General features: G+C 34.2%; 1 protein-coding gene across 1 annotated transcript; it reads left to right on the forward strand.

The window, feature by feature from the left end:
* The first annotated feature begins 11,626 nt into the window (after positions 1–11,626).
* LOC127684346 (olfactory receptor 4C11-like) lies at positions 11,627–12,538 on the forward strand. The gene has a single exon (XM_052181291.1). It carries the CDS (start codon positions 11,627–11,629, stop codon positions 12,536–12,538), a length of 912 nt encoding a protein of 303 aa, XP_052037251.1.
* The last annotated feature ends 1,179 nt before the right edge of the window (positions 12,539–13,717 follow it).

A 13,717-nucleotide genomic window follows, 5' to 3' on the forward strand; every position in this document is an offset into this window, starting at 1 on the left:
ATTTTAATTTTAGTTGCTTTTATTACATTAATAATATAAATCTTAAATGTCTCATGCTTTGAGACTATTTTTCTAATTCTTTGTCTCCCATTTAATCACTGAAACATTAGAACTTAAGCTAAGAAAGTATACATGTAATAACACCTTCACAAAAAAAATAGTAAATAAATTATATCAGATTTGTATTTGAAATTTATGCTTTCTTTCTAGAGAAAATTTGTTCCAAAAGGAGACTCAAATATAAAAATCTAAAAATTAGAGGAAGTTAACAAATAACAGGCTTCAAGCCCATTGGTCTGATTTTTGGTAACTCCTAGATTAATAGCTTAAAAGTAACAAGTTTACATTGACTACCAACAAGATAGTAGTATGAACATTACTGCACATGACTTAGAGATGATCTTCTTGTTAGAGACTCATACTCCTCACCACACAACTACCCTTCTCAGTAGTTCTTCCTTGTGAATTTTATTAACAGGAACCCATGAAGCAAAACAGAAGACTATAAACCATGCCTGACAGATTTAACTGCTCAGTACATTTTCAAGATTACATTTCTCTTTTCCATTAGGAAAATTCCACTGCTGTTTATAAGAAGAATAAGATTTAAAAATCTATGAATTTGCACAGCTTTTTTTTTCAGTAGATAAGAAATTATCCTTTATCTTTAAAGGTAATCATTCTTTATATTTAGTCTACCAAAAATTAATGAGAACATTTCAAAAGTATAATTTATAGATATATTCATAGCTAAATATTCACAGTTGCACAGCAAATTCTAAAAAGACCACAAGTACAAACAACAGAAATAATAACATCTTTAAATTTGAATGTAGGACTACTTCTTCCTTTAAAAGCTTTCTGTAAATGATGTCTATGGCACAGAATTATCAGCTGTCCACCTTTGCACTCTTCACCCTCAAGCCTCTTTTGAATATTGAAGCCACAATTCACTTTTCTCTTTTATAGGAGCCACTCTTTAAGCACAATGCCTCCAGAGGGCAATATTATTATTGAGATCCAGAGAACCTAAAGGACTTCAAAGAAATTTCCTTCTCTGAAGAATACGAAGAACATTTGAGTATCTTTAAAGGAACATAGCTTTTTTTGGGGGGGCATTTGATTCTGAATAGGAGACATAAATGGAATTGTGTGTGTGTGTGTGTGTGTGTCTGTGTGTGTGTGTGTCTGTGTGTGTGTGTGTGTGAAAGAATGGGAGAGAGACAGAGACAGAAGAGACAGAGAGAGACAGAGATAAAGAAAATATCTTCAGAATATCATCAAGAAATATCATGAAAGAAAAGACAGAAAGACAGTCCCTATGAGTTCTGTGATTTGCATCTGAATATTTTTGGTCAGCTGTCACAGAAATATAATGAACTTTTCCACCTTCCTTCACTCACTGAATACTTAGTGTTGTGATTTGCAAAGGAACAGAGAAGTGAAAGTTAAAATTCGTGTTCATTGCTACTCTCAGTGATAACTAAGGCTAGTCAAATTAACCTTTGAAAGCTGGTAGATGATAAAAGAATTCAATAAATTGTGTGTGTGTGTGTGTGTGTGCATGTGCATGTGTCTATCTGTATGTTCTCTCTCTCTCTCTCTCTCTCTCTGTGTGTGTGTGTGTGTGTGTGTGTACTTGTGTACTTGTTACAGTTTCAATATCAAGTGTTCACAATAGGCTCATGGTTGACGATGTGGCCATAATCTGATGGTACTCTTTGTGTATTACGTACTTCCTTTCTTGGAATATTTTTGTCTTGTTTGTTTTTTGTTTTTTTTTAATTAAAAAAAAGGTTATTTATTTAGAAACAGTGATACATTTTAGAATTGTGACACATAATGGCGGGGAGCAAGATTCTCAGTGTTTTCAGATTCATAGCTTGGTATATTTTGAGAGTTGGGAACAATAATTTAACATTACCAGAAATTCTTTTTTATTATAAATATTATATGTTAATTTATTTATTTCTGTCTCAAATATTATCCCCCTTCCTTGTTTCCCCTCCAAAAACCCCTAGCCCACTAACCCACCCCTACTTCTTCTTTTTTTTTTTTTGAGATGAGGTATCTCACTTTATTTGAATCTCATGACTTTGATAGACAAATAGAACAGTGATCTCCCAACATCCACCCATCTGTCTTTGAACACTAAAATTATGGAAATCCAATATTTCTACCTGTTTTTACATGTGAACTAGAGTTTAAGTCATGTCATCAATACTACTTGATGTTTTTTTCCTTAAAACCTGCTTCACCATTCATGGACTTATCCCTTAAATTAGCAACCATAAAAATTACTGTGGACATTTCTTTTTCTATCTGGGAAAGGTCATATAAATGTCAAATTAAATGAAATTATATCTTTTTGTAAAATGTGTAGTCTACCTGCATATAGAAAATTACCATGTATTTTGAACATGGTAAATACATTCTAATAGGGATCTATAATAAAACTGTGTAAACTAATTTTTCATGAGATTTATGAAATCCCTTGAAAAGAAACAGCTTTTCTTTTTTGAAAAAGAAGTATGAGAAAGAGCTTTTTCTCACCATACATAGGTTTTGTAACTTTAAGTCTTATGAACCCACACACCTATGGCCACTTGATCCTTGACAAAGGGGCTGGAAACATCCACTGTTGAAAAGATAGCCTTTTCAACAAATGGTGCTGGTTCAACTGGAGGTCAGCATGCAGAAGAATGGGAATTGATCCATCCTTGTCTCCTTGTACTAAGCTCAACTCCAAATGGATCAAAGACCTCCACATAAAGCCAGACACTCTGAAGCTAATAGAAAAGAAACTGGGGAAGACCCTTGAGGACATCGGTACAGGGAAAAAGTTTCTGAACAGATCACCAATAGCGTATGCTCTAAGATCAAGAATTGACAAATGGGACCTCATAAAATTATAAAGTTTCTGTAAGGCAAAGGACACCATAAAAAGGGCAAATCGGCAACCAACAAATTGGGAAAAGATCTTCGCCAACCCTACATCAGACAGAGGGCTAATATCCAATATATATAAAGAACTCAAGAAGTTAGACTCCAGAAAACCAAATAAGCCTATTAAAAAATGGAGTACAGAGTTAAACAAAGAATTTTCACCTGAAGAACTTCAGATGGCAGAGAAGCATCTTAAAAAATGCTCAACTTCATTAGTCATTAGGAAAATGCAAATCAAAACAACCCTGAGATTTCACCTTACACCAGTCAGAATTGCTAAGATAAAAAATTCAGGAGACAGCAGATGTTGGTGAGGATGTGGAGAAAGATGAACATTCCTCCACTGCTGGTCGGGTTGCAAATTGGTACAACCACTCTGGAAATAAGTCTGGCAGTTCCTCAGAAAACTGGGCACCTCACTTCCAGAAGATCCTGCTATACCACTCCTGGGCATATACCCAGAAGATTCCCCAGCATGTAATAAGGATATATGCTCCACTATGTTCATAGCAGCCCTATTTATAATTGCCAGAAGCTGGAAAGAACCCAATTATCCTACAACAGAAGAGTGGATGCAAAAAATGTGGTATATATACACAATGGAGTACTATTCAGCCATTAGAAACAATGAATTCATGAAATTCTTAGGCAAATGGATGGAGCTGGAGAACATCATACTAAGTGAGGTAACCCAGTCTCAAAAGATGAATCATGGCATGCACTCACTAATAAGGAGATATTAACCTAGAAAACTGGAATACCAAAAACATAATCCATACATCAAATGAGGTACAAGAAGAACAGAGGAGTGGCTCTTTGTTCTGGAAAGACTCAGTGAAGCAGTATAGGGCAAAACCAGAACAGGGAAGTGGGAAGGGTTGGGTGGGAAAACAGGCGGAAAGAAGGCGGCTGATGGGAATTTCGAGGAGTGGGGCTCTAGAAAAGGTGAAATCATTTGAAATGTAAATAAAAAATATATCGAATAAATAAATAAATAAATAAGGCTGCTATGAACATAAAAAAATTTAAACTATAATTTCAACCAACAAAGGTTTTATTTCTGAATATAACCTATGGCTATTGCAAGTAAGCATATAAGCTGTTCTCTTTGTCATCTTCAGTCTAGGAACCCAGACTGTCAACAATACATCTACTTCAAAAGTCCGGCTATATCTCGAATTATACATGTTTTTTTACCTGATTCTCCCAAGTGCAGTAAACATATACAACTTCACTAGGTAACTGAAATCTGAAACTTATCTGAATATAAATAATTTATAATCTATTAAATTGAACAGTTATCAAAATATTGATTTGAATATATGTTTTTGTAAATCTGGAGTCTGTGTCACTATTTCGTTTTGTTTCCTGTTTCTTTTCTAGGCAAAAACTGACCTCATTTAAATTGTTTATTAGTAGTCTTTAAATATTTTTATGTGGTCCAATGACATTTTGGTTTGCTTTGTATTATTATTAATATAGTATTTAAGAATACATAAATTTTATAGTGCAGCAAGCAACATTACCCAATAGTTGAAGCCTTGGAGAAATAATAAAAGTAATTAAGGAAAGAAAAATAATATTATCATACATATTTGTATATTTTTAAAACAATGTTATCTTATATCATTTCTATGGTCATTCACAACAATTTTAGGTAACATAAATAAGCTCTTTTTTCCCTCAACTTTGTATGAAATACATACAGTAGTAAATATATGAGTCTAACAGGCATTATACATCTTGTTAGGCACAGTGTTTGCATGTACTGGTAAGAATACAATCACATTTTATGTAATGTCTTTATAAGGTAAATTCTTTCAAAGTTGGAATAATTATTTTTCACCAGATGAATCCATCATCAAGATGTCTAAACACTCAGAGGATAACTTGAGGGCATATGTACAGCATGTATGAGATTTCACATTTGTTTCTAAGAACTTCAAGAAGTTTGCAACAACTTCTTTATAGTACTTTGTAAAGGATAATGTAATAAGATTCTATAGTAAGGAATAAAATCAAGGAAAACCTATGAAGCTGCTAAATTGAAGGTAAAACAAACTAATCAAATTCTAGTTCTTTAAATATAAATTAAGTTAATGTATAGCCTTGTAGTGGTAATATGCTAATTTTACAAAACCTAGCTACTATGGTTTTTAAAATATTTCATTTTATCATATATAAATTATATTTAAAGTACCTGGAGTAAAATAAAAATAGTATCCTTTACACTTGTTTTCTTGCTTTTTGTCCACTTATTTCTTTTATTCTATTTCCAAACACTTAAATTTTGTAGTATTAACTTTTCAATCTATTAAATGCCTCTCATCAATATAACATTTTGTTATAAAATATATTTAATTATTGATAGTAAATTAGTACACTTTAATATCAATGTGTATTGTGTATGGGTGTATATGGGTATGGTCCTGGGGACTGGATCAAGGTCCTTGATCATACTTGTAAATTATTCCACGTTAGTTGTATCTCTGACCAGAATGGTAACACTTTTTTTTTTCAGGGTCATCCATCTGTACTTTTTTTTAAATTTATTGATATATTTATTTACATTTCAAATGATTTCCCCTTTTCTGGACCCCCACTCCCCGAAAGTCCCATCAGTCCCCTTCCCTCCCCCTGTTTTCCCACCCCAACCCTTCCCTCTTCCCTGTTCTGATTTTGCTCTATACTGCTTCATTGAGTCTTTTCAGAACAAGGGGCCACTTTTAAAATTACAAACTTACTAAGAAACATATCTATAGCTCCAGATTCAAATGGTAGTTCTAAAACTGAATTCTGTTTATATATATATTCAAATCTCAAACATTGTTCTGAGTATGCCTTCCATTCAAAAAGTTTATTTCTTATATTCTTTCTACAGTCTAAATTTCAATATGATATTGACAGCAAGCATTATTGAACAGAATAGTCAGTAAATAATATGACAAACATCCTTTACAATAAGAAGGAAGGGGCAAGGGAAACAATATGTCTGTGATAATATTTCCTGGGAATAATTGCCTCTGTAGTTGCTATTATTCATTTAGCAAATGCTTCAAAGGTGAGTGGAAAGAGGCATGGCCTTTGTCCCTCTGGGGACTGGGCATTTGTGCACATTATCATATGCCTATAAATGTTTTGTGGAAATAAAAGATGTTTATTTCTCATATATTCCTTCCTAGGGAATTTTTCATAGGTGAATTTTGAAATATTTTATACAGTAAAATGAATATTAGTGGGGTTACTTGAGAGAGAGAGAGAGAGAGAGAGAGAGAGAGAGAGAGAGAGAGAGAGAGAGAGAGAGAGATTTTATTTGAGCCCTTCATGGTATAATTTAATATCTAACTCTGGTCTTCTACAGGATTTTGTCTGTGGAGTTTCTCCTGTCTCCACAGTTATTTAGACTGAGAAGTCTCACGTCTCAAATTTACATGGTGCAGATTATCTTGTATATGAGTCATCATCACAGTAAATCAAAACAGAAAGAGTAAACTATGAGCCATGTATTGGAAACTGTCTTTATCTCCAAAAGAAAGGGTAAGTTTTTAAATCTAATTAAACTATATATCTTTTCTTTCATTCATGATCAGTTCATTTTCATTTTCAATCCTGTAAAACCTAATCTAACAGAGTCACATTTTATCTGTTGATGAGATATTTCTTCATCTTACACTGTTCTCTGAGAGACTGGACTTTGCAGATTTACTTGCAAAGTGTGGTGTCAGGACAAGAATAGGTGTGGGTCCTGTAGATAGACAATTTGCACTGAGGCTACTGAGACAGAATCTGATGTTGATAAGATCAGTGTTGGGTTGGGGTGTGGCATACATTTTCTGTTTAAAGTCACCCTGTAGATTTGATGTAAAAACTAATACAAGGTAAAGAAAACAACCAACCAACTCAACAAACAAAAAGTAATTCTACTTAACTCTTAAAAGACTCTATAGTACATCATTAACATTTTCTTAAACTTGCTCTGGCTTGGCTCATGATCTTCCTCCTCTGCCTCTTACTGACAATGAAATTATTTTCCTTGTGATGATGACTCTACTCAAAATTATGATAGACATAACTTCTGTAAGAGATGTAGGGGTTAGAACACTTCAAGCACAAAGGCTTTGTTTCTGGTTCTAGATATTCTCTGGTTGCTATTTGTTAAACACAATACCTTTTTATACAGTGTATAGGGTTAAAAACACAAACTTGTGTTACTGGGTTCAGTAAAACTAAATAGATTAATAATGTTCAAACAAAAATGAGAGGATGTGCTAGAGATGACATGATGACTCAATGAATATACACAAAGCTTACAAAGAAAGATATTAGTATTAGTATTAGAGGCACCATCCTGTGTAAATGTGGAAAGGCTCTACTGAGGAATTTGTATCTGCTTTGAGCTCTTTGTCCACAATAATGCAGAATAGATGCTTTTAAAGACCAAAAGTCATCAGGATGCATCACATAAGACTGGAGAGAAAGAATCTATCTAGCTGTGTTTATATGGAGTGCACGTGGTAAGACAATGGCTGGAGCACTGATGCTGAAAGCCACAGTGAGTATCTCAACCTCTGTGTTTTGAAATAGTAACACTTTTATAGCACACAAATCCTTTCATTTCACATGCCCACTTGTCCATTTAAAACAATGATAGGAAAGAGGCAAGCAGATGAACATATATGAAAAGTGAGGGTAAAGAATAATACCTAAATGTGGTTCTTACCTTATCAGACACATAAGATAGGCGTTATTCCTTAAGGCGATTTAGGTGGTTTCCTAAAGAATCCCTAAGATTGTCAATTTTCATTTCTGTGTGGTTTAACAAATTTGATCATACATATACAAAGATATAAATATAAATAGATAAATAAACATAAAGATTATATACATGATAGAGATAGAGAAAGAGAGAAGTTGAAATAGAGATAGATATACAGATGAGACAGAGATAGAGATATGGACATGTATCTTTGTATGCATGCATACCTATATGATTTATTGTATTTCTACCATGACATTTCATGAGACTATAAAAAGTAACAACAGTAAAATGTTGTGACACAAAAACATAGTCTAAGCAATGTAAATAGTTTTTTAATAAAGTATTAGAAAGACATTCCATTTTGCTGTTCCTCTATAAAATAGTTCAGAATGAGTGTTTCCAGTCCTTCTCTATGATAGAGGCTCTATTGTGGAATCAAACATGGGATGCCCTGCAGGGCCAGTCTGTATTTTGTGGCTTTCAGGATTAATGTACTAATAGAATTATATTATACATTTTCCATGTATTTATTTGTTGTAGTACCCTCTTCTCTCATTTATGTTTAAATATTTTGTTCAGTTTCCTTCCACAACACCAAGTAAGCCAAGTTTATGCTTCTCTGTTTGTCACACATGATAAAAATTTACTTTTATATCACATAGCAGCCAGAGATGACACTAAACCTGAAGCCAAGCATATGTGTTGAAATCTTCTAAACCCTTTAATTTCACAGGAAAAAGTTGAACTCAGTTTTAAATATGTAAGAATAGAACAACAGTATTATTTCATTTATTTCTTTGCAGATGATGATTTTCTGTAATTTTTATAACACTGGAAAATACACTATTACAGGAGTTCTGTTTCACTATTCTCTTCATTATGGAGATCCTGTTGTCAAGACACTATGGTTTGTGTTTTTATAGTTAATAAAAACTTTAAATATCATTTCTAGCTTTTGGGCCCCATAGGAAAACTATTAAAATCATTAAGGATAAATTTATTTTAGCCACTTGGGGAAGAAAATTTGGATTTAAAACAATGTAAAAATTGAACAATTAACAGCTTGAAATAAAAGTCTTGAGAAAGGGAAGTCTGTGAATGAAGAGCCAATAATGGAAGTTACCACAGTAGTGGCACAAGAATGGATAGCCACATGTTTATATACTTTTTTACAGAGAGAGTTCACTAAACTTTAGAGCAACCCAATAGAATGAATGGCAATGTTATTTTTGTATTGCTTACTTTATATGTACATTTCAAATGTTATCCCCCTTCCTGTTTTCCCCTCCACAAAGCCCCTGCTCCATTCCTGCTGCCACTGCTTCTATGAGGGTGCTCCCTGACCCACACACCCACTCTCACCACACTGCCTTAGCATTCCCCTATGTTGGGGAATCATGCCTCCACAAGACCAAGATCTTCCCCTCCCACTGATGACCGATAAGACCATCCAGTGCTACTTATGCACCTAAAGCCATGGGACCCTCCATGTATAATCTATGTTTGGGGGTTTAGTCCCTGAGAGCTCTATGAGGGGGGCTTCTGGTTGATTGATATTGTTGGTTTTCCTATGAGGTTCAAATCCTTTCACCTCCTTTAGCCCTTCTCCTAACTCTTCCGTTGGGGTCCTTGTGCTCAATCCAATGATTGGCTGTAAGCATCTGCATCTGTATTGGTCAGGGTCTGGCAGAGCCTCTCAGGGGACAGCTATACCAGGCTCCTGTCAAAAGCACTTCTTGGCATCAGCAATAATGCTTGGGTTTGCTGGCTATAGATGGGATGAGTCCCCAGGTGGGGCAATATCTGGATGGCATTTTCTTTAGTCTCTGCTCCACTCTTTGTCCCTGCATTTCCTTTAGGGAGGAACAATTCTTGGTTAGTATTTTTGAGATGAGTGGGTAGCCACATCCCTCAACCAGTAGCTGTGCCTAACCACTGGATATACTCTCTACAGGTTCTATCTCTGCTTTGTTGGGTGTTTCAGCTAATGTCATCCAAATTGTATCCTGGGAACTTCTAGTATCCCTGGCATCTAGGGCTTTCTAGGGGCTACTTCTAGTTTTCCATCCCCCACTGCTACACACCTCTGTTAGGACCCTCTATACTTCTTCTCTGTCTCCTCCCACACCTGATCCTGATCCCCTTTTGTCTCCAAGACCCCTCCCTTTTTCTACCTTCTGTGATTATTTACTTTCCCCTTCTAAGTAGGACAGAACCAAACACACTTTGGTCTTTTTTCTTGGACTTCATATGGCCTATTAGATGTTCCAACATATAACAAGTACACATGCCTCACTATGATCATAGCAGCCATATTTATAATACCAATGATACAACTCACAGACCATAGGACAGCGTTGTTGAATCATACCTAACTACAGGTGGATAATGTGGTGCTCAGGTTTTACATTTTCAATGGGTGGATAAGTGGCATTTGAGTCAGCTAATCAATGTTGTGTTCTTCTTACTGCACTCTCACTGTAAACACTGAGAATCAGATTGTAAACTGATCTATTGAACTGAATAAAAGATATACACAGGGCAATAGATGCAAGTACAAGCAGATCTATCTGGATGTATGTGGCATAAACTCAAGATGTTTCTTTCTGCACAGCAGAAGTGAGAATTCAACTTTAGGTCTGTTTTAACTCTCCTGAAATATTTTGTTTGCTTGGGTGATAACATAAAAACCATTAATTATTCTAAAATAAGTTAATAATGAAGTTATATAATTTTGGAAAACAGTTAATATTTAGCAATGACAATATTTCTTAGCATTAGGAAAATTATTTGTGATTCAGAAATTGCTATGTTATATAAAATTATTATTTATAAAGCAAAAATTACAGGCATCTTATAAGTGTTATATATGTGTGTGTATTTAATATAAATTTAAAATGTTACTTAGAATATTAAAGTATAAAAATTTGTCCATTAAAATGTATTATCAGGTAAACAGGTGTTTCCATCTCTAACAAGCTAAGATCTGTGCCCTGAGTCCATAGGGTAGAAGAAGGAAATCATTTACTCTGGTCTTCACATAAATGGGATGTGTGAGGGCACATATGCAAACAGACACACACACACACACACACACGAGAGAAAAACACCAAAGAAATAAGTAAACTTAATAATTAATAATAATAATAACAATAATAATGGTAATAGTAAGAGAAATCCTCGTTCAAAGGGAGGCAATGAAATTACATTGAGGACTATTTTCAAGTGTATAAGATACAAATATTTGAATAATTAATTGAAATAAAACATAAAACCTAACATTGCAACAAACGAGCATTTCATATAATAAAAAACAGTGATAAGTCAGAAGATATGCTTACATACATATAAATGCATATTTGTGTATATATTATTATTCTGTAGAATAGTTTTCAAATTTTAAAAGTCAAAAATCTCTAAAAAATCTCAAACTTAGAGTTAATTATCTAATGTAATAAACCTAAATGTAATGAAAACACAATATAGTTTTCTTTTATTGCAAATATAATGTAATGGAAACATTATCATATATTTTTCTTTTACTGTAAAACCTAAAGTTTGGGCTTATACCCTCCAATACACCCTACAGATTAATATGTTTTTTCCCTAAGATTTCTCATTAAAAAATAGCTTTTTCATAGAAATAACAAATTCAATAATTTAGAGTATCAACAGGAATCAAAGCATCTGAGCAATATTCATATTTTTATTCTTCAAATTTAAATGTTTAACCAAGTTCAGTTAGCTTCATGCTGACATTTAAAATGATTCCTCAGGGATTTCAGGACTATGGCAGGTGAGACTAGCATCATGGTATAGAAACAAGGAATTTAAATGTCATTTCAATTTCAATATCTTATGTCTTTGTCTGTAGGTTAAGCATTTCTCCCCTACATTTTGTCTATTACAACCACTAGTAAGATGCATAACAACAGTGTGACTGAATTCATTCTTTTTGGATTGACACAAGATCCAGAAAAAGAGAAGGCAATATTTGGAGTCTTCTTGATTCTTTACCTTATGACTTTAATGGGGAACTTTCTCATTGTGGTAACCATAAAGATGAGTCAGACACTTGGGAGTCCCATGTACTTTTTCCTCTTCTATTTGTCTTTTGCTGATGCTTGCTTCTCCACGACGACAGCACCTAGATTGATCGTGGACTCCATTACCCGGAAAAAAATTATTACCTACAATGAATGTATGACTCAGGTCTTCGCAGCCCACTTCTTTGGGTGCATGGAGATCTTTGTGCTTATTCTCATGGCCTTTGACCGCTATGTAGCAATCTGTAAGCCTCTAAGATATACAACTATAATGAGCCAACATATCTGTGGTATATTAGTGATTCTTGCCTGGGTAGGGTCTTGTATTCACTCTTCAGCACAAATTTTCTTAGCCTTAAGATTACCATTCTGTGGCCCAAATGTGATAGATCACTATTTCTGTGATTTGCAGCCCTTGTTGAAACTTGCCTGCATGGATACCTATGTGATAAATTTGTTAGTTGTGTCTAATAGTGGTGCCATATGTATGGTAAGTTTCATAGTACTGCTTATCTCCTATATTGTCATCTTATACTCTCTGCGAAACCACAGTACAGAAGGAAGGAGAAAGGCCTTGTCTACATGCACTTCCCATTTCATTGTGGTGGTCATATTTTTTGGTCCCTGTATATTTATATACACACGCCCACCAACCACTTTCCCAATAGACAAGATGGTGTCTGTGTTTTATACAATTGGAACACCTTTACTGAACCCTCTTATCTATACTCTGAGGAATTCAGAAGTAAAAAATGCAATGAAAAAATTATGGTGTGGTAAAGTATGATAATAAATAATATATGAGGATTCTATATTAAAGTCCATTAAGAGGTAAACTATGACACATGAGCTGGGAATAAATAGTATTTCTGAGAGTATATAATCAGGATATCTGTCTTGTATATGTATACATGAGAATCTGTGGCCAGTTATATAGCTTAATGGGTTGATGTGCCTGCCACCAAGCCTGATGGCATGAGAACAGTCCCTGAAACGGACAAGGTTAAAGGAGAAAATAAATTAAATTCGCATAATTTGTCATATAATATATATTTATATATATTCACATATATATTCATAAATTTGTCATATATATAAATTCATGCACTAAAATATTTCAAAAGTCATATTTGGATTCAATCCTCATACATAGGTAGAAATTTAATAATTAAGTCACATTCTTATTCAATCCTCATATATAGGTAGAAATTTAATAATTAAGTATATATATATATACATAAAGATAAATAAATACCTAATTAATAAATAACTATTTGTTTGAAAGTTTGTATGTAAATTACTTTTAGAAATTGTACTCTTCTCTATTTTGAATAAGTTCATAAAGATAATTTACATGAAAAATTTTAAATATAACTTATTTTTAATCTATTTATTATTTATTTATTTATTTATTTATTTACATCTCAAGCACTGTCCTCCCTCGAGTCCCTCTTCACTGAGACATTCCCCTCTCCCCATTCCCTTTCTCCTCTGAGAGGCTGGGGCTTCCCTGGGTATTCCCACATCCTAGTGCATCAAGTCTCTGACAGATAAGGTGAATCCTCTCCCATTGAGTGCAGACAATGCATCCCTTTTGGAGACCACATACCACAGTGAGGGTACAGCTTTAGGGAGAACCTCTGCTCCTCTTGGTGGGGGACCCACATTGAAACTGAGCTGCACATCTGATGCATATGTACCGGGGTCCTCATTGCAGCCCATGTGTGTTCTTTGCTTGGTGGCTTAGTTACTGAGAGCTAGAATAGTTGACTTTGTTGGTCATCCTGTGGTGTTTCTATTCCCCTCTGGGCCTTTATTCCTTTCTACAACTCTTAAGTAAGTGTCATAGACATCTATCCAATGTCTGCCTGTGTGTATCTGCATCTGTTTCAGTCAGCTGTAGGACAAAGCTTCTCAGAGGACAGTTATATTAGGTACCTATCTGGAATCATAAGAATGTAACAAT

This window comes from Apodemus sylvaticus, chromosome 5 (assembly GCF_947179515.1).
Source record: "Apodemus sylvaticus chromosome 5, mApoSyl1.1, whole genome shotgun sequence".
Lineage (NCBI taxonomy): Eukaryota > Metazoa > Chordata > Mammalia > Rodentia > Muridae > Apodemus > Apodemus sylvaticus.